Source organism: Danio rerio, chromosome 2 (assembly GCF_052040795.2).
Source record: "Danio rerio strain M-AB ecotype USA chromosome 2, GRCz13ab, whole genome shotgun sequence".
NCBI classification, from domain to species: Eukaryota; Metazoa; Chordata; class Actinopteri; order Cypriniformes; family Danionidae; genus Danio; species Danio rerio.
The window spans coordinates 19,350,800-19,373,464 of record NC_141022.1 but is presented as its reverse complement, the minus strand read 5'-3'; the positions used below and the strand labels follow the sequence as shown (position 1 = coordinate 19,373,464).

Below are 22,665 nucleotides of genomic sequence, written 5' to 3'. Positions count from 1 at the left end.
TGAAATATTATTTTATTTTGTATTTACATTTTTCAAACTAAATCTTTAGCGAATTTGGACTGCTCCATGATTGAGGGTAGGGGACACATTTGTGAAGTAGTAATAAAAATTAAACATTTATTTTTTTTAGATCCGCATCATGCAAGATATGATAGAGAATGTTGTTATATATGGTTTATAGATATAATTTAAACTTCTAGGTATTTATTGAGGGGCCCTCAGATTTCCTGGGGCCCTAAGCGAATGCTTACCTTGCTTACTGGTTAATTGCTTATTGCTTATATATATATATATATATATATATATATATATATATATATATATATATATATATATATATATATATATATATATCTTATTTCAAGTTCAATTCAAAATATTATGTAATGGGCTCTATGCACAGCTAGAGTTTTAGGCCAATGATAAACTTTCGGTGAAAGCTTAATGTGACTGTTTTCAATTTCACAAGGTTGTTTTTACAGAATCGATGTTGTAATGTAATTACAATACATTCAGTTAAATAGATGTAAGCATTCATTTAGTTGTTCAAGCGTAAAACAGGGTGCAACAACGTTGTAACCACTAGTGATGTCAGTAGCAACGGGCTAGTGCAGAAATTCCATTGAAAATACTGGGGTAAAATAAACGGTCATATTATGAAGACATGGTGGGGAAAATGGACTTTAATGCAGTGCTTGTTGTCTGAGACCCACTTCATATCGTATACCTAACAGGCAATAGAGATAGCTGATTTTTAAAGAAATCAGACCTTAAACGTGACAATTTTGTTATGGAAAGACAGTTCACCGGAAGCCCTTGGGCTGCCTGGCTGAAAATTTAAAGTCCATGTGCATATAGCCCAATAAAATATAAAAGCAATTCAATATAATGAATGTGGCATTTTAACTGCATCTCAATGCCACTAAAGAAAGACTGGACCATACCTTATTTAATTTATATTAGGTCGTTATATAATTCCTTTGTTAATAAAAAAATAAAATGTTCATTGGCCCTGGACTGAAAATCCTGCCATCATTTGCAAGCCAGCACACACGATATGACACTGAAATGGTCAAATTTAAAATTTATTAAAACTAATTTGACAAACTGACATTGAAACATGGCATCACATTAAGAGGTCAGTCTATAAAATACATATTTCTTCATGACAAATATTCAGTATATTTATTCCTTCTCTGAGATACAACAGCCTCTTATAATTACACGTTCACAGTTACTCATTTACTACAGTTGAGTGCATGATAACATTGGCCACTGTTGATAGAATCAAGTGAAACTGCGTCACTGCTACATTCCCGTATATAAAAATAGCAGGCTGGACGCTTTATACTGAGAAAAAAATAAAATAAAAACATTAGAAAATAAAGCACTTCAGGTAACAAGTTTTCCAAGTTTGCAGCATTTTCTTCGTATTAAGAGGTACATCAGATATTACAAGACTAAACCTGCAATTAGAAAATATGAACTAAAATTACGTACAATTTACAATAGCATCGTAACGAATGCTATATTAGTTATCATATAATACTAAAGGATGCAGTGTGTGCATAATTCTTTAGTGTAGTTGAACTTCCTTTCTATGTAAACGACACAAATTACATACAATTACAAGCCTACTATTGGGAGAAGAGTACAGAAGCACCTCATTGAAGGGATAGTTCACCCAAACATTTTAATTTTGTCATTTTTTCATCATCCATTAGTTCTAAACCTGAATTTCTTATTTCTGTTGGACACAAAAGAAGATCATTTGAAAAATGTTGGGGGGAAAAACAGCCATTGACTTTTACAGCTTGTTTCATTCCTATTAATGGCTGCCATTTAATGTTCATTTCTAGGTGAATTATCCCATAAGGCACAAAGAGAGTTCATAATTTAAACAGTATTAGATAAAGGCACCTCATAAAGGCACCTAATGACTAAATTATTGATTGGCAAAATCTAAATAATACTATATATAACTGTCTTATTCTGAAGTAGGAATTGTCATCATAATAGCGCTGGATTCACATTTGCACAAACCAGCTGTAAATCTGTAAAACCTCTTTTGATTTATTGACTCATCAAGTGTAACCGTTGAAGTTTCCAAATGAATCCTTTTCAGATTCATTATGTTATTTTATTTCTCCCTGAGTCACACTGAGAGAATATGCAGTGGTGAGGATGGAGTTTGCAGGATAAGTGTGTGCTTTTTGGTGAATCAGGGCTGGTTGTACCAGTGCATGGAGCGCTGAAGGGCTTTCTCCCAGCTCTGCAGCACTCCTCTGTACAGGCCTCCCTTCTCCCCTTCTGATTTACTCCGTCTGGGAAGGAAATGTTGGTCAGTTGACAAAAGCTTCTTCAGCTCTTCTTGGTTCCTCCAGTAGCCTAAAAGACAATTCAGAATAAAGCATGCAGATTAGGATAAACTTTATTTGTCCCCGAGAGAAAATTTGTCTTGGCCAAAAAAATAAAATAAAATGATACAACATTGCTCTAAGAAAAAAAAAAACAATTAAAACCATAAATTGTTTACAAAATGAGACTTTATATAAATGTAAAAATATAACACAGTCAGGTGCTAATATACTACAAGAGCATTGCTCTTGGTAGAATTCAACAGTTTTATCGAGGTAGGAACACACGATGGCTTCGAAAGATTAAGTCAATATGCCTGACAAACATCAATAAGCTAGTTTATTGTACAGTAAAACAAAATCTATGTGTTAGAGCTGCACAGTTAACCCCTAAAATAGTTTGCAATCTTGATTTATACACGCTTGTGATTTCCATTGTAAAGGATTATGGACTTGGATGTTTATTAAAGGTAGGAAATATATTGATACAGCATTGTACCGCTACATTTTACATGGCAACACTATATCAATGCACAGACGCCCATACTGATATAGCCTATATTTGAATACACTATTTGGTTGAATGTTAAAATCATTTTCTTAAGAGTCCACTAGATGGTGCTGTGATAAACAAGGGTTAAAGTAAAAAAAATTCTGAGCCATTTTTATTTTTTTTATTTTTTTATTTTTTTAATGTAACAAGAGCTTAAAGTGCTTAAAAAACTGGTAAACTGAGACTGAGATAGACTCTCTTTAATGATTATGCTTTGCACCATTAATTTAAAAGTACTATGTCACATAAAATGTTTTCTTCTAAACCATAACAAGTCCTGTAAACTCTTTTTTAAAGACATTTGGACCAGAAGATAGAGCTGGGCAAGTGGAGGAGGCTGAGGGTCTGCTGTTTGTCCAAGCATGGTTTTTTCTTCCATCAAATATCAGGCTACCTCAAATCGATAGCTCCATAGAAAATGTGCATTTAATTAATGCTCTGCTGTTATTATTATTTCACAAAATCTCATTAAAATATGATCCCAACATTAAGCTCAATTCTTATGTTCAGCTATGATGTTAACTGCTTGATAAATATTATTTGTTACTGCCCACTGACATGGTTTTAAAACGCTATTAAAATTGATTCTTTATTGCATTTTTTGGTCTCTAAATGCCTAAAAATACAGACAAAAATTTAACATTTCCCCAAACATTCATGAATGCATGTTGAAGTTTGACTACAACTGTTTTTTAAAGGGATAATTCATCCTAAAATTTCTGCCAACCTTTACTTATACTCCACTTGCTCCAAACTAGTTTACGCTTCTTTCTTCTGAAGCACAACAACACAAAGTAAGATATACTGAAGAATGTTGGAAAAAACAGCCATTTAATTTCACAGTATTTTTTCTTTCTACTACAGATGTCTTTTTTTATCCAACATTCTTCAGAATATCATGTTTTGTGCTCAAGAGAAGACCAGTGGAAAACCAGTGGAAAGCAGTGGTGGTACGAGTATTGAAAAATCATACTTCAGTATCGATACTTGCCCAAAAATGTAGTGCAAGTAGAGTAAAAGTATCTGTTGTAAATATTACTCAAAGCACGAGTTAAAGTAGGCCTTTTAAAATTAAACAATAGTTTATTTATTCATTTATTGCCACATCAACAACTTATGGCTATTTTATGGCAAGATAAAAATACATACAAATACTACATGATAAAAACAAATTCATATTGCAATAATAAGTTACTTAGACAAATATATAGAATATAAATAAATAAAATTCACACGAAAAAACATTAAGAATTAGGGTGTGTTCGAATCCATTTTTGCTTTTTTAAAGATGGAAAAATATTTTATATTTAATATTTTTTAATTAATATTTAAAATTCTTTGTAAGTCAAACTAACGTGTTGGCTTTGTCCGGTTTAAGCGGAGACCTAATTGGGATTACAATGTTTCCAGCAGCCCTGAATACCCGTTCAGATGGTGGGCCTGTAGTGCAAATGCAGATACTTTTTCGTAACCGTGGCAAAGAGAGGGTATCTTGCTTCTCTTGTATCTTTTCTCTACACTGCGGAACTGCGTGTTCTCAACTACCAAATATGCTGCTCCATTTCTTGTTGTCAACTTCTACTATTTATCACTTTCTCTGTTTTTTTGGCCATGTTTGAAAAGGCCTCTGCAATACCTGGCTGACTAGCTGAACATTTGCGTTCAAAAGATGACATGACGGAGCTGGCTCCGCATATGGATGGCTCCAGGTGGCTCTGGAGATTTGATGTGTTTGTCCATTTAACGCTTATTTTTTTTAAAAATAAACCCTACAAATAGCTTTCATCCACATTATTGGTTCGCTTTTCTCGTTTACCACAAATCCAAAATTTTCCCAAATTGGCGATGTTATATAGGTTTTCCAACAAGGTTCATGGCTGAACTTAAACTTGCTGAATCACCTCTAACGTTATATTTATAAATGTAGTCCTTGGCAACATAATGGAAAATTTGTGACACAAAAGACCACTGGGCATCTTTTATTTTTTTAATGTCACAAGGAAACAACTGAATCAGCTGGTGTGCGTGCGTGAGTCGTGTTGCTGTTATAATTGTAATTTTAATAATATAGTAATATTCAAGATCTGTAAAGTAATAAAGCTGTGGAAAACTTAAAACAGTGACTACAAGTCTCTCCTTCATCATTAAAAGTTTGCCATAGTCGCCTTGTCAACCCAAACAGTGCTGTCAAATCAACAGAAACCCTGCAGTGGTTTCATTTGATTGAAGAATTAAAAAGACGCGACTGAGCTAACACGCTTTTTCCCCTCGAACACACAACGTGCGACGGCAAAACAATCGCGGCCGTTAGTAAACCATTTAACAAATGCCCTTTATGCAGCCAAACTTAAAAAATAAATAACGTATATTTTTAAATGGTTTTAATTGAAAACATTAATTGGTTACAGACGCACCCTTTCGTTTAATAGTTAATCGGTTATTTTTAGCATTCCTATAATTAAACCGCATGAGCAGGCTTTTAAAATAGGCTATATTTTTTTCTCTCACAGCCGCACGCCGGAAATCTGGCATGGTGCCGGAATACTTTAAGCCCTGAGTTTGATCATGCCTGGTCTCAAAATTATAATTTGCAAAGTGTCTTTAAGTACTCAATAGTAGACAGTAATGACTATTAAATGTAAAAACGTAAATGTAACATTCTGTAGAGCGTTTAGTGATTGTTACGGCCATTTTGGTCATCCTACAGTAAACATCCGTCATCTTCCCATCAGTGACATGCATCTAAACAGTCTCTAGGTCAATGCGTGTAAAGATTTTGGACATCTTGGACACTTTTAATGCTTCTAAACAGTTTGCTGCAATTTAAAAAGTGCACATGTCTTGAGGGAGTTCATTATGATGCGATTTTACCGTCTATGTGCGATTTGATTGGACAGGAATCACAGGCAAATTTTTCTAATCCCCATAGACAAGAAAAAATAAAGTGGTGACTACAGATTGAAGGAAAACAGTAGAGTAAAAATACCAATACAGCACTAAAAAATTAATTCAAAAGAAATTAAAAGCACACTTTTTTTTAAAACTACCTAGTAAATTACAATTCCTGAGAAAACTAGTCAGTTACAGTAATTTAAGTATTTGTAATTTGTTACTTCACACCACTGCTTGAGTGCGAGTAAATAAAGAGGACATTTCTTGGGTTAACTGTCCCTTTTTAAAGCAAGGTTTGTGATAAATGTGTGTATGAAAGGACAGTGTGGTCTATTTAGGGTTAATCTAACCCCTGGATTAAGTCTCAATTGGAAATCAGTTATTTCTAACAAACGCTCCTTACCGGTTCCCAGTCCTGCAACAAAAGCAGCTCCAAGGCAGGACATGTCGAAATGGCTTGGTCGTGCGATTTTGCGTCCCAACAGATCAGCCGTCAGTTGCATGATGAAGTCGTTGGTGCAGACGCCTCCATCTGCCCTGTAAATGTGTGGAAATACACTAAAGTTCATAGAGGAAGGATCAAACTGTGCTTCACAGGAAGTGAGCCTCACCTGATTTTAGTGATAGGGATACGGGTTTCACGAAGCATGACATCAAAGAGCTGCTTGTTCCTGAAAATCACAATCAAATTAGTTTTTTGACAGTTAGTACATGATGTATGCCGTACAAGAACTACACAAGGTAAATATGACTAGACAAGCATGTACTGTATTTAACTGTGGCTGCTACTGTTAAGTAGCTCATGGGACCGTTTTGTGTTTTGGCAAATTCTTCTAAATTCACCAGCATCATTTTGGCATATTTTGTGTTTTTAATTTTATATTTAATTTAAAACATACAAGTACATGTTCTGATTAAAACTACACATTTAAAATACATGTGAAAAACCTAATGCTACAAAAAATATGGTAATCATTTTTTACATTTAGTTTAAATAAATAAAATAAAAACTTTTATCTCATTTCAGCTAGTTGGCAGGGAACATGTCATATTTTTAATACTTATAAGTACAAAAATAAAACATACATATATATGAAAATGGGGCAACATGGTGGCTCAGTGGTTAGCACGGTCGCCTCACGGCAAGAAGGTAGCTGGTTGGAATCCCGGCTGGGTCAGTTGGCATTTCTGTGTGGAGTTTGCATGTTCTGCCCATGTTCGCGTGAGTTTTCTCCGGGTGCATGTGGTATAAGTGACATGGATAAGCTAAATTTTTCCTAGTGTATGTGTGAATGAGTGTGTTTTGATGTTTTACAGTACAGAGTTGCAGCTGGAAGAGCATGCGCTGTGAAACACATATGCTGGATAAGTTGGTTGTTCATTCTGCTGTGGCGACCCGTGATGACAGGGACTAAAGGCAGATTTATACCTCTGCGTCAAGCGCAGGCGTATGCTCCAGCACAGCCTGCGTTTGGATGCATAGCCTTTGTCGTTGCTGTAGTGCACCTCTCAAAAAAATTTAACTACACGTCACAACGCGCAGTGCAAGCACTGTGATTGGTCAACTTGGTAGCAATGACGAGTGTGGGCGGGACAGAGAGCCGTGTGAACCTGCTGGAGCGAGCGTTTACAAGTGTAGAGTCCTGTGAAGGAGGTCCAGATGAAAAAAAAAGATCCCTTATGGTTAAAGTTGTTGCACGTCCAGCGCTTCCAGCCTCAAAATGATTTGAGTTTGAGCAACTTGTACATTAAGGTAGCGTTCACAAAAAACAAAAAAGCCTCCAAAGAAACTCGACACAGAGGAATATAAAAACCTGCCAGCTGGGGTTTTGGAATTGCTATTGCAGAGCAACACAAACAGCGCGCAGAAGTATAATTGCACAACTATGCGAAGGCATGTGCTGTGGGTCACATCAATCACTCCACGCAGAAGTATAAACCAGCCTTAAGCCGAAGGAAAATAAATGGATATATATAAAACTTAACATATATATAAAAACTTTTATAAGAATTCAATCAAAAACCGAAAATAAATAAATAATAGAAGTCAATTATTTTGGTTTCATGGCAAATAAATGCTAAATTAAGAATATAAAAATTATATGCCATTTGGTCTGCATAAAATAAAATAAAAAGATTTAAATAAAAAGAATAAAATGAAAAGATTCCCATAAAATTTAAATGTAATGTTCATTGATTCGCTACAAAAATGTATTTGCTATATATATGTATTTGCTATATATATATATATATATATATATATATATATATATATATATATATATATATATATATATATATATATATATATATATATATATATATATATATATATATATGCTTTTATGCTAATATTGCATGATGGTATCACCTTGATTCTGTGCTAATTTAAATTGATGAAAAAAAGAGGGGGAAAAAATGTAATACCCAAGACAACAGAAATTGGCTATATGCACACTTTTAATTTTTAGCCAGGCAGCCCAAGGTCTTTCCATTACAAAATTGTCACGCTTAAGATCTGATTTCTTTAAAAATAAGCGACCTTCACTGCTTATATACGATATGAAGTGGGTCTTAGATCGGACAAAAAGCACTGCATTAAAGTCCATTTCCCCCCGCCATGTCTTTAAAATATGGCGCTAGTTGTTACAATGATCTTTTTTTTACGCTTAAACAGCTAAATGAATACTTATGTCTATTTAACTAATAGTATAGTAATTATATTACAACATCGATGCTGTAAAAACAACCTTGTGAAATTTAAAATAGTCACATTAAGCTTTCACCAGAAGTTTATGGTCGTCTTTAAACTCTAGCTGTGTATAGAGCCCATTGAGGAGAAACTATCCTCTGCTTTTGAGTTCAGCCTTTGATTGACTTAGGAGGGAAACTTCTGAAGGGGAAGTAAGTTGGAATGAGCCTCTAATATACGAGGCCTGATTAACTTCTCTAGATTGGTAGAGAATGCCAAGGGATGGTAGTTCAATCACAGTCTCATTTCTGTTTTCTGATTGTGCAGTGGAAAAACTATGTCAGATGAAAAATCGAAAAAGCTCATTATTTTTACATTAATGACACCATGTGAATGAAAAAGCTAAAAGTAAAGCATCATCAGAGGTCTTAAAGGCAAGGTCTTTCATTAAAATTCTTCATCCCTGACAACACTCTTTGAGACAAGGCTGAACAATCTGCAGGTTTTCTGGGAAGAAAATTGGTGTGGTCAAAAATTTTAATAGTTTGAACTAGGGATTCAATGAAATTGAGCACAGAAAATTATTGGCTGAAAGAAAATATTAAAATATGAGCCATCACTGCCCGGCAGGACATTGCCTTGTAGTATACTGCTGAATGCAATAGCACTTCTATATGAGAGTCATCATGGCAATACTGATGAAATGACATCTCTCGACTTATTCACTGACCTGCTCTATGCTTTGACGCATGCTCTAATAATAATAGCTTTATAGATTATAAATAAAAGTGAAAAGTGTTAAAAAAAAAAAAAGTAAATAAAACACAAAGCTACTGCATTTTTCTAAATAAATAAAAACAAGTTGTCAGGATTCTGCCAGTCCAGTCTTGTTAATTCTTGTTTTGGTGGCAGAGTCCAGACACTAGTCAGGTCACGTGTTATTAGTGGTGCTCTGCTTGAGTTTCCTCTGGTCGAGTACCTCCTTTCTTGACATTGTCCTTGTCATTGTGTAAGTGCCCACCTGGTTACGCTCGGACCATGCGCGCTCCCGCTTTATGCGTGTGCGCGAAGTTTGGACGTGGTATGGGTGCGCACTCTTGTCCTCGTGTTTTGTTTTGTCTGCGGCATGATGTTTATTCTCAGCGTCTCAGTTGGTTTCGGTTTCAGATGGCGCTAGGAGGGAACATTCACGTCGCATATGTGAGCGCACGGTAGGTACCTTTATTTATCGTGTGCTCGTGTCTTGTGTTCTTTTGTGTAGCACGTGGTTGCATGTTTACATCGTAACCACGTGTATCTGGTTTTATGTGAGCACGCAGTCAATGAGCTCTCTCATTGGCTGCGTGTTCTAGTTCTATTTGTATGTAAGCACATGGTTGTGTTGTGTTCTTTTGTCTAGCGTCTTGTCCCACCCACCTTGTTATCCTGTTTGTAATTATTATTTTCACCTGTCCGCCTGTCCTAGTGTGCTCTGTTCTGTGATGGTCTGTTGTTGATTGTGTGCTTTCTCTTGATGTTGTATGAGGTCTGTTGATGTCTGTTCTACAACGGAGGTTTAATGTAGTGTCATGCCAAGAACCAAATCAAGTCTAGTTGAGTGTGTATTATAATGTCGTGTTTTTCCTCACATGGGGAGATGAGTTTAGTTTTTGTTTTTGTTTCTTTGTTATTTTTTTAATAAATCCTTCATTTCCTGCATTGGGGTCCTCGCCTCCTTTCCATCTACCCCATACCGTGACACAAGTGATCTAATAGTATTTAAAAATCGCTTTTCTTCATTCAGTTTTTTTGGTATGGTAAATAAAATGTGCTTATTTTATTGGTTTGTGATTTTTCAGTCAGTATAAGTCAGTATAATTTAAGTTATTGAGTAGATTTAGAAAGTCTTACAAAATTAATTTTCTTTTCGGCTTAGTCCCTTTATTAATCAGGGGTCACCACAGAGATATTAACCACCCTTACAAAATTACTTTATATTATTTATTATAAAATAATTATTATTACAAAGCATTTTCGTTTAAGGTTTTTGGCTTAGTGCTATCCAGATTTTTTAGTTTCAGTGGAGAATTTTCATTTCGGTGTATCACTAGTTTAAACGTTTCTAAACTGAAAGAACTGTAGTAAAAGCTTTGCAAAATTAAAAATGTTTTGCAAATAACATTTATTGTGGAGAATACATTTTTGGTTTATTAATAAATCTAGTAAAATGCTGCTGAAAATGGATCTAAATTCAATAAACAGGACTTTATATTCTATAAATGACCTATTTCCATTGTCCTGCAATGACCTGTTTAACTAGGTTCTGATGCTCAGAAATAGAAAAATAGAATAAAATAATAGAAAATCTATTTTTATTTAGATTTTAGTTAATGATTTAAGGAGGATATCTTGTGTTTTATCAAGACAGCAAAAATAATAGATGATTTGAGGCAATCTGGTACTATGTATATGGGACCCGACTGATGAATTTTGCTTGTACAGTGCTTGAGGGTAACCGGTAATTTTGTAGCATCAGAAATCAACCTTTTATGTAACTTTATTAATTTATTTATTTTACTTTTTACAAAGATAAAGTGAAATTCCCATCTTGACAATTTAAACAGATCATCTTAGATTTAAGAGGGATGTTTTTTTTTGCTGATACAGGTCTTGAAAGCAGCTCACCTGAAAGCTATTGACTCCAGAATAGCCCGGACCAGGTGTCTCTTTGTTGTGGAAGGTTTTAAGCCCATGAAAGAGGCACAAGCCTTCGGATCATTCAGAGGAGCCTGCGGCACATAAACATCTTTTATTTTATTTTTTTTTACATATGCACAGGGGATTTCAAACCAGAGGAATATTTTCATAGTTCCTATAACTATTGATGCAGAAACTGGTAATAATTTAAGTTATAGGAACGGCTTTTGGAAGAACTACTTCAGCTCTTGACTCAGAGTAGAGCCAAACGCAGCACAAAAAGAACTACCATTGATGAAAATGTACACTGATTTGCTAAAGATGAATAATTGCTATTTTAAAACATTGGAATGTACAAACAAACAAAAAGCTCATATTAACACCATTTACCTGCTGGCTTTGACTGCTGTATTGTGTTATTAACTCAGACTTAATGATATGTAGCACTGCAATCAGGAAAATGGCACAGTGGTAAATCTAGTTCTCCATGCACTGCCCTGGTGGCCAGTTCCTATAACTGTGTTTCTATGACTACCCAATGCGAAAGCCCCTCATGACCAAAGCATACACCATCAAAGACCATCCACCTTATTTTGCAATATGAAAGAGAATTATTTGCCTTCTTCCTATTACTTTTAATTAATTAACCAGTAAATAACCGGAATAATATCAAAGTGCAATACATTATAAAACTAATAATACTACAAGATGGTGATTTTATTTATTTATTTTTTATTAAAAGAAAACAATTAGTCCACATTATAAAGCACTGGACTGTTTTTGTAGTCATGGGTAATATAATTTAAAAACTGGAAACGCTTGACATCAAGGCTTTGCACAATCAAGTTACCAATGCTGTTGTTAAAAATAAGGTGGATAAACGCACACAAACATACCTGTAAGCCACTGAAAGAGGGCACAAAAAACACTCCATCTGAGTCTTCCACACTTGTGGCGATGGCCTCAGTCTCCTTCACATCAGAGAAGAGCTCTGGAAGATCAAAAAACACAAAGAATTTACACTACAGTAATAAAATGACAATAAAAAAACTGGGTCAACAAGTCATAGTCCACCATTGGTCTAAAATGCTTTTTACATCTTGACTGATCTGACTGTGTAGCAAACATCTACAATTTAAAATTACAGTCTTTATGTAGCAAAAGAAGAAAATGGCATGGATGCGTTCAATTTTTGGAGGTATCATGATTTTTGTTCTTGTATGTGTGAAACGTAGCTCAAGGAAATAGTATCTGGATGCAGCCTTTATGATGCAAGCTGAGATTAATAAACAATTTCAAGAGGGTCCTCACACAAGCAGTGCTTGGGCAGTAATAAATACACATTAGTTATCCTCCTCACCTAAATCCTGCGCCCATTTAATGGCAGCACCTGTTCCCGCAGCATTACCTTCAGCCAGATACACAACATCAGCACCGATCTTCCAGCCCACCAGTGGATAAAGGCCTATTCAGAAAAAACACAGACCCCATGAAAAAGAGTGAAATACAGAGCAATCAAACTGATTTATGATAACCATTTTTGCTAAGTGATTGAACTACACTATCACTGTTTTCAGAGATGCACACTATTGTTCAAAAGTATTTAGTTAATGAGTCTTTTTTTAAGGGTTTTAAAAAGTTTCGGTAAGACTTTTCGTGAAGGGTTGTTCATAAGACTGTCATGAAACTTTTATTCCCCTCACTTGACACATCATAAATGTGTATGAGATTTTATGCACAGACGGTTTTAACACGGCACGTCAAAAAAACAAAAACAAGCATGAGGCGTTTTTTTTTTTTTTTTAAATGACGACTTTGCGTCTGGCGTTTTGCGCGTTGGTGTGTGCACAATCACATTGACGCCTGTTATTTAGGCCGTACTCACACTAGGTACAGTTGCCTCGAACCAGGTCAAAGCACGCTTGTCCCCCCTCCAGTCTCCCCCGACGGGTCGCGCTTACACCATAAACGGGCTTCGGCACGCTTACGTCATCGCTGCTGCGCTGTTCAGTAAGAAGCACTCTCTCACTCAGCAGCACAGTGGAGATTTCTCTAGTTATATCGGTTTAGTCGTCTGATATGCAGTCAAATATTTTGCCAAACAGTCCTTAGGGATGTGGGGACACGCAGTCAGATATTTCGCCGAACAGATCCGCCACTTTTGGTACGGATGGCATAGTGTGAGTAGGCTCTTAGTCACAAGGCTTTAAACGTCGACAGAAAACGCGAGCAAAAAACGTCTCTGTGTGCATGGGCCTTAAAGGTGCTTTCACACCTTTAGATGGATTGTTTTGTTCTGAAACAGGAATTAAAAATGTAACGTGTAATGTTTATTTTTGTTCTTGGTGCGGTTCGCTTTCACACAGTTTCTAAATGGACCAAAATTAATCTAATCTAATCTAATCTAAAATTAATCTAAAGAGTCCCACGAATTCCACTCAGCTGTTATGCATCCATATTTTTGATGAAAAATAAGACATTATAAGCGACAAGGTGCACTTTATTTTGACACCCACAGATACCGTCACCAAATGTAAATCAGAGAGGTCAGACTTTCTCATACAGCCTTATTTCAGTTGTCAAGTTTTGTAAAAATCTTTCTAAAAAAAATGTTGGCTAGAATTATGCATTATAGGCTTAAATTAAAAAGAGAAATAACAGATGAACTGAGAATTCAGTCAGATCATGAAGCAGATCAATAGCCGCGTTTCCACTACTGCGCCTAAAGCGAGCGAGCCAAGGCCAGTCGCATTTCCACTGTCACTTCCGGGGCTTAATCGGGCCAAATCGGGGCTTTCTTGGGACCAGCGGCCGGCCTTTTTCGGCCTGCCGAATACCTTGGGCCAAAGAGGGCCAGCCGGGGCTTTGGGGCAGAGTGAAAGGAGAGGCAGGCACAGTTTTCCGATCGCACACGAGTACATGCGCCAAACACATAAACAAATAAATAAATAAATAAATAAATAAGGGAAAGAAAACATCTGGAACAAATTATAGGCTGGGGTATTTTTGCGTATGATCGCCCTTATGTTTCTCTTTTAAATGTAAGGCTGTTGCATAAAATAATAAAGAAGTTTAAATTTATAAGTGACTTTTCTTTGCTGCGTCCTCCTTGATGTTTTAATAACGCATAACAATCTTTACGCCATATTACAGACACAGCAGACAATAATGGTTTTCGAGAGCTTTTGTCAAGTTTAAAAGGTGTGTTTGTGCGTGTTTAGATGCCTGTATTTATATGTGAGACTGAGGAAAAGAGCGCTCCCTTCATAGCTCTGTTGATGCCACGAGCGGATTTTTTCTTTTACTTTTTATTGTTTTTATTTATTTTGGAGATAATACACTATATGAATACAACAAAAAAAACATTAAACTTTATAAATTTCGTGTCCACTTTTGTAAGCTCAAAACAATAGTGTCATATCTAGATAAATTAGCCTAAGCAATATTGAAATAATTTAAAGAATTACAAATATCAGATATAATAAATCATATTAAATAAATAAACCAATATAAAACTAACAAAAGCTAGCTAGAACAATTAGGTACTATATCAAACTGTTTTAAAGCCATATTAAACTTTTATTTTTCAAAAGCCTCTCTGAAAAAAAAGATTTTAGATATTTTCTAAAAACAATAAAGAGAATGTTTTAAATATTATTTATAAAGTATTTGGATATGATATCATTTCTGATGATATTAATCAAATCATGCAAACAGAGCATTTTCGGGGTGAGTGAAAGCAGAAACTAGGCGACCTTTTTTCTGTCTTCCAGCTGCGCAGCACTTTTTGACGCATCGGAGAAAACTGCAAGTTCAAAATGTGTTCTGTGTCCTCAAACAAGTGTGTATGTTTTTATATGACGTGCTAAACTTAAAAAAGGAAATTTTAAATACATAAAGAGCTTTATTAGTGCATAGCTGCTGAGCGCAACGAAATATAGCCTATATTTTATAACGTGCTGCTCTTTTGTGCTGAAACATTGAACACTTTCCTTTACTTAAGATATAATAAGCAACATCTTTAAATAAAGGGAATCACCTATTAAGTGTCATAAAGCCTATAGGGAAAACTTCATGTTTCAGTTCTCTCCGGAGCATTTGGGATGAATGTTGGACAGCATCTGTCTAACTGAGGATGTTATAAAATACATTTTGTATCCAGTTATTAACGGAGAATTTTATATATGTGGTGTTATATTATGGATGTGTGCGCTTCCTGCGCTGGGTCCCTCCGTTAGTGGCAAGACCACTGGATTTCGATGCCAACAGTCGGTCGGCGAGTAAATGAATATGATGAATGAGAACACACAGGTATGTGCGTATAGACATACATTGTACTGCGGTACAGTAACGTGTCATTTGTTTGTTTTGGTTGTCCCAATTTTAATAGTTTCGTGATGATGTGGTGTGCTTTGCCTGATTCCCGCTGAAGTGGGCGGATTTAGGGGATGTTCTGGGAGCGGGGTTTGCGTGACGCGCTGTGAGCTACTAGCCAGACAGTGGAAACGCGACATGATTTCAGGCTCACTGCTCAACCTCCCAGGTGATTGGCCCGGCCTGGCCCGATAAAAGCCCTGGCTCGCACTGGCCCGACAGTGTAAATGCGGCTAATGTCTTTCTTTTAAGGTGACAGTGCAGAAATGATAAAAACAACAGGCCTAATACAAAATATTATAAAATTAAAATATGCAAAAAACATTAGATGGTAACTTCAGTTAATTCAATGCATAAACAGCACTCGGTAATATTTTATATTAGTCATGAAACACACATTTACCTGTAGGAATGACATCCCGCCCTACTATATTTCTCTCCTCATATAGTCGTAAAATATTCTGTAATATAGCCTGGTGCGTTAGTGTGTTGGATCATTTGGCTTTCTCACTACAATCAATCTGCACCTCATTCTGGCAATCACAGACGAATGACTTGTCGCAAATCCAAGCACAATTTCTGGATTCACACAAGTCAATCAAACGACGCTAACTGGACAAACAAGACTGGTTCTAAAACAAACGTCTAGGTGTGAAAGCACCCGAAGTGTCTGTCTTAGGGGAAATTTAATGCTCTTCATATTTCTCCTACTCAACACCAAACACGTTTAAGCATATTTTGCCTACTGACATTGCAAGTCACATTGAATTAAGAAACACAACACGAACAACAACTGTGGCTGACATTTCAGAAGTAAGGCAGTTCTACAGTTAAGACATCAAGGGAAGACATCAGCGTGTTGTCATACCGGCTACAGACGTGTGCGGTTTACTTCCTGTATTGATGTCCATGAAGGTCCCTGTGCCCATGGTGATCTTCACATCACCAGTGTCGAAACAACACTCTCCAAACATGGCCGCTTGTTGGTCCGCCATCTGCGATATAGATTAGAGAATAATTAATCACAGGCATTTTGAAACACATTTCAGAGGTGAAGGTGATGTAAATTAGTGGAACAGTCATTATGGCAATATTTGTAATGTTTTAATCAAAATGTTTACAATATAAATATAAAAACCTAAAAAATTACAAGACTGATGAAGGGAAGTTGACCCGACATTTACCCATTATTGAGCACTTACTGAAGTACTTATTCTGGAGTTTTACCAGGGATATTTAAATTCTTTCAACTTTTATAAGATAAAAACAATTACACAAATAAAGTGTTTCTAAAGAAAACAATGTGTTGTGTTTCCTAATAGGATTAGATATGCAAGTGAAATACTACTAAATATGAAATAAACCAAACATAGTTATCGCTATTATTATATATAAGAGTTATACTCACAACACACATGATTGGGATGGGCACTCCAAAGATGGACGAATCACACAAGCCAAATTTATGACTAAATACAAAAAGAAGGAGCGTATTTAAATTGTATTGCCAAACTGGAAGTATTATATAATCATCAGATCAGTTGAGGGTGCAGTCGTACCTGGTGTCCTGCACTTTGGGAAGGATGGAGAGAGGTATAGAGAGGAGTGAGCAAAGAAATCCACTCCAGCACATCTGATGGTCACACAAACACACACACAACAAATACACAACACAAACTATGAGCACACACAGCTTTCCATGAACAAGACTAGGTACAGAAACAAGAAACACAAACTAATTTCAATAATGACCAATAAAATCTACCACAAGCTACCCCATGTAAAGTCTGACAACAAACTTTGATATTTGCTAGACAAGTGAGGTCTGAAAGATTAAAGTCATTTTTAAAAGCTGGAAGTTTGTAGGTTTTACTCTATTGAAAGTCAATAAATGTTATTAAACGTGTTGGTACCATTTTCTATAGTTAGCAACTCTCTAGTACATGGGGTGTCCAAACTCTGTCCTGGAGGGCTAGTGTCCTGGGGTGCTTTTTTCAAACAACAACGTAACTCGCGGCTGAACTATCATAGTACGATGCATCGTTTGGAAAATGAATGATGTAGTGACGAGTGTTTCACAAAACCCCTTGTTTCTCTGTCGCAGAGCCATCGCTTGAACCACATTAGTCATAATGTAAAACGCCCATAATGATGCTCTAAATGGGGTGGAGCAGCAACTTTTTTAGAGAAGAACCCCCTCATTTCTTCTTGCAAATTCTATTGTTTTACACAAACACGCATTTAAAATAAATTCCAATATTAGTTTTAGAATAAACATGCACTCGCTTTCCATATTAACTGAAATATATGTAAATGGAACATATAGGGCCTGTGTTTGCTTTACTAATATTATTGAGAAGTTGACCATTACATATTTCATTCTAAAACATTAAAAATCCCTTACAAAAGCGTACACTATTCTAATATCATATATAAATCATATAAATAAATAATGAGGTTATTTATTATAAAACAAAATTTTAAAATTATTATTTATTAGGAAATTTTAAAAATCTTACTTTAATAATAATAGTAATAATATTAATGACAATGATGACGATGATGATGATGATGATGATTGTTATTAAGTAGGATATTGTTTGTTTATTTATGGATTTTTTTAAGTCTACTTTTACATTGACACATGCAAACCACTGCAGAAAGTTCTAAACAACAGGCATATATCATATAGAGTACAGATACTTAATAAATAAACCACTATACATTAAAAGAAGTAACGTATGCTATGTTTTTTGTTTTCACAAGTTTTTTAAACGCAATATAAATTCCACTTTTAAATAATAGGTCACCAATAGCTTTCGCCATGAGGCTGTGTTTAAATTTAAATCAATGTTTTCAAAGTGCACTGCGAAGGAAGCACAATTGTAAACATGAAGTTTGCTAAAACTGAACTGTAAAAATACTTCCATAATTACTTTTAATAATTCAAACTTTGAATGTTAGAATGTTCTAAATGAATAGGGCATAGGGGGATAAGTGGGATTAGAACACAGCCAGGAACTAGGTTTCTAACTACAGCTGTAGTTTGAAGTGCTCAAGTTTGCGACGCAATTTGCGAATATTTGTTGGAGCGATGGATTAGGGAAACGGCAAATTAACAAACTATGTTTGTAACGACGGAACTTGCGACCTTAGTTGGCTAACGATGGTTTTATGAAATCCACCCCTGGAGAGTTTAGCTCCAACCCTAATCAAATACACCTGAACCAGCTAGTCAAGCTCTTACCAGATATATTTAGCTGCATCCCAAATGGCACACTATACACTATGCTCTTAAGTACTTACATATGCTCTGCTGTTGAGTCTGTATGTGGTGTGATCCCAAATGGAACACTAATGTTTTTTTACTAAGCGGAAATTCAAACCGTTTCCTGGATGATGTTTGTCGGTTGCCAAATTAGTGAAATAAATGAGCAAACTACCAGATAGTACCTGCCATAAGTGTTACCGCATTTACCATCGGGAGGCGCTATAATCACTCTCAAAGGAGAATACTGCTTTCACAATCCAAAATTAAGAAAGTACTCCAACATGAGCACCCAAAAGCTCCTTGACCCTTCAGCTACATGAGCAAAGCAGCGGCTGTTGAGTGCGTGAAGTGTCCAACAGTACACACTTCATTTTAAAGGTTAAATTAGTGCATCATCAAGTTATTTAAAGTGCAGTTATTCTTTTTAGAGTTTTCAGTGTGATCACACTACTTACACTATTTATACTACAAAATGGCGTATAGTGCGATTTGGGACGCAGCTGTTAAAACTTCCAAACAGTTGTGTTGAAGCAAGTTGGACTTAGCAGGACATCCGCCCTCCAGTACTGAGTTTGCACACCCCTACTGTAGAATGAATTAACATGCTTGCTAAAATGTTTCTAGTATAATTAACATACTGCTAGCAAGAAATATTATGCTGTTAACAACAGCATAGCAATTTACTAACATGTCTGAATTTGTATACATATTCAAACATTAATTAGCGTGTAATAGTTTAATAAAACTGTTAACAATGTTTGCACGCACATATTTGGTCTTTTAACACAAGCAAACAGGTTGCTTAAATAATATATATATATATATATATATATATATATATATATATATATATATATATAAACATTGCTAGCATATCTTTAGTCTGTTTAACATGTTGCTAACATGCTTCAAACATATTTAACACATGGCTAGTAGGGATGTGGTGAATAATTGTTTAAGAATGCTAATCTATCTTTAATTGATTTTGTGTTTCGTTTTTAACAGCAGGTAGTGTTCCAGGCTGGCTTTTAGCCTTATTTTAAAATTATCACAAGGAAGAGTGCTTGTGCCTTCAGTTGAGTCAAGGAAGTTGCCTTAAGTCAGCAGATTAATAAAAATACAGCTCAATATGAACACTTTAATGCTAACTTTATTCAGGTTCAAGTGGTACTTGTAAGGAGTATGATGTCGATGAACAATTAAATTCCTAAATGATTTCGCCACATTATTAAGGGCTACTATATTGCATGTGATGAACTAGTATGGTAAAAAATGCTGCTATTACATTATAACATATTCCATAAACATAGTAAAAATTTCCAACAGTGTTTTGATGACTTTTAAATATGTTGATATGTTGCTATGATTTAACGTGCTGTTAGCATGGCTTAGGTAATTGTTAGGCTGTACAAGTAATAGACAGGTCGACAGATTGTTACATGAAGGTCTTCGACTGGGTGAATGTAGGTTAAATGCTCTGCAAGAGTTAATGTTTATAAGCTTTCACAACCTCAATGAGGGTTTAGGGGATTTTTCATGTATTCAAAAATACAGCAAACAGGGCCAGAACAGTCTATAGGTCTTTGTGAGTTTGGTGGTTGTAATTTTAAAAAATCTAAGAGGAAATACTTGATAAAATTTACACTACGGAAAAACACGAGTACATAAAATTATTCTCTATTCTAACACTCTTTGCTTTCTGCATTCCTTCTCCAAAATTTTTACAGCATATCAAATGCAAAATTTTAGGTCTAATGAGGGTTTAGACTTGCTTTTTAGGCGCTTACTAATTGAGCAAACACCAGGAATCTGACACCCACAAACATTAGTCAATCATATTGTGGAATTCATTTAAATGCTCTTCTCCCAATTAATTTCTGCTTGAAAGTGAAACTTCAATAAATGATTATGCAAGAAGATTGAAATAAATAAATAAATAAATAAAAAAATCAAAATTTTTCAGAATAGTAAACCAGCATTATTTTGAGTCAAAAATAGTTTTTTTTGCTAGAAAAATAATGTCTTTAAAAGGAAAATGCATGTTGAATAGCACTAGCTGAAACATTTCCCATAATTACAAATTCAACAATTCATAAAAAATTTAATGTTCTGAAAGTTGCCAGTCAACAAATATTTTTTGATGACAATACAAATGTTTTATATACATGTTTTTACCACAGAGTTTGCACTAAGGTACGCTGCGAGTAAACGAATCCCAGTACAGACAAGAGATACTGTACGTTAAGAAGAAATAATAACAAACACAAACAAACTTGGGAGACCTAATTGGGAGAAAAAATTAGGCTGCATTTACACGGCATAATTCAAGTGACTCAATTCAGATTTTTTTTCTGTCATGTGGTACAGATCGTATATGGCATGTGTATGTGTGAGCAGGCAAAAATCACATGGATTTTGATTTACTTAAATCAGATTCAGGCCTTGTTCATATGTGGAAAATTTTCCTATATGAATCAGATCTGTGCTCTCGTGTCTGCAGTATAAAAGGGTGAATCGGATTTACACCTGTTAATGAGAGTCGCGCATCATTAAAAACCATAGCGAATGACGTCAAGTCTGACGCTTTAATTTCAGAACAGACATCAGCAGAGGCCCAAACCTGAAATCTCATACACGAAAACTAAAAATGCTTTTATTTTTAAGTATTTAAGCATGTTAACGAGAGCGAGAGTGCAATATCCGCCAAGTAACCAATATAAACCAATATAAAACTGTTGCATACATCACGTGCATAAATCCCACCATGGACATTACATTAAAATGCCTACTGGTTTAAAAAGGCCAAGATTAAAAGAAGACGGTCAAATGAGAACATTTCTGTCATAAACTATAATAAAACAACTTGTCAAAAAGATTTTTTTTAAATGAAGCCCTACAAACAGATTAAATACAGGAACAGAGAAAAGGGCACTCTTTTATTATCAGCTGTCAGTCCGTGCCTGCTTTTTTTTCTATTCATTGTGTCTTGTCATTGTTTACAGTGTAAATGCAGACAATCGGATACAATCGGTCACTTTTTTTTTTTTATGATTTATTTAACATTTTTCCATTTATAAACATATCAAACAACCCTTACAGAAATAATAGAAAAAATATATATAAATACAAATAATATATTGATAAAAAAGTGAATAAATAAATAAAATAAAAATTTAAAAATTAAAAACAAGAAAATAATAAAAATGAAACCAAATTAACAAATAATGCGAGGCAGATGTCTACATTTATACAGTAATCTCAAATGTTACGTTTCGAGTAATGAAAGATTACAAACTGATGTACTATTGTGGTCAAAAGTTGAGGTGATCAGTCTAGATCCAGCTGGAGAGTTTTAACATAGAAAGAAAGGGCATCCTAAATTTTGGCAAATGTTCCAAGTGGTGCTCGCTGTAGAGCCATTTGGGCGAGCTGAGCTCCAGCGAGGGGGAGCTTGAGCTTAAGCTCCACCTTTTTTGCACTTCTTCTACGAGTGATGTCACTGGGGGTAGGGTTAGGGGTGGGGTTGGTGTACGCATTAAAACAGCTTACAGGAGGCAGAGCAAGAGCTCCTGCTCCCCCTCGCTGGAGCTCAGCTCTGCTCAAATGGCTCTGCAGCGAGCACCCTCTCAAATGTTCCGTTAGGTCTTTGAAGGGAATATCTAATCTTCTTTAGTTTTACAAAATACAAAACATCTTTCAGCCACCACACATGCCAGGGTGGCTGAGGGTTCTTCCAGTATAATAAAATGACATGCCTAGCAAGCAAAGTAAGAAAGGCCACAAAGTTTATATGGTAAGTGGGTAATGCATAATTATCCGGCGTCACGCCAAACAGGCCAATAATGGGTGA

The 22,665-nt window shown here is 35.4% G+C and overlaps 1 protein-coding gene across 1 annotated transcript in view; it reads right to left on the bottom strand.

Moving 5' to 3' along the window:
* Positions 1–1,069: 1,069 nt before the first annotated feature.
* gk5 (glycerol kinase 5) overlaps positions 1,070–22,665 on the bottom strand; it is a 42,494-nt gene continuing 20,898 nt past the window's right edge. The window contains exons 8-16 of the mRNA NM_001077803.3: positions 17,104–17,177; positions 16,953–17,013; positions 16,413–16,539; positions 12,531–12,635; positions 12,067–12,161; positions 11,159–11,262; positions 6,414–6,473; positions 6,206–6,339; positions 1,070–2,388 (exon numbers count right to left, since the gene is read on the bottom strand). Of these exons, the coding sequence (NP_001071271.3) occupies positions 2,222–2,388; positions 6,206–6,339; positions 6,414–6,473; positions 11,159–11,262; positions 12,067–12,161; positions 12,531–12,635; positions 16,413–16,539; positions 16,953–17,013; positions 17,104–17,177 (927 nt within the window). The 3' untranslated portion in view covers positions 1,070–2,221. The remainder of the gene's footprint in view (positions 2,389–6,205; positions 6,340–6,413; positions 6,474–11,158; positions 11,263–12,066; positions 12,162–12,530; positions 12,636–16,412; positions 16,540–16,952; positions 17,014–17,103; positions 17,178–22,665) is intronic.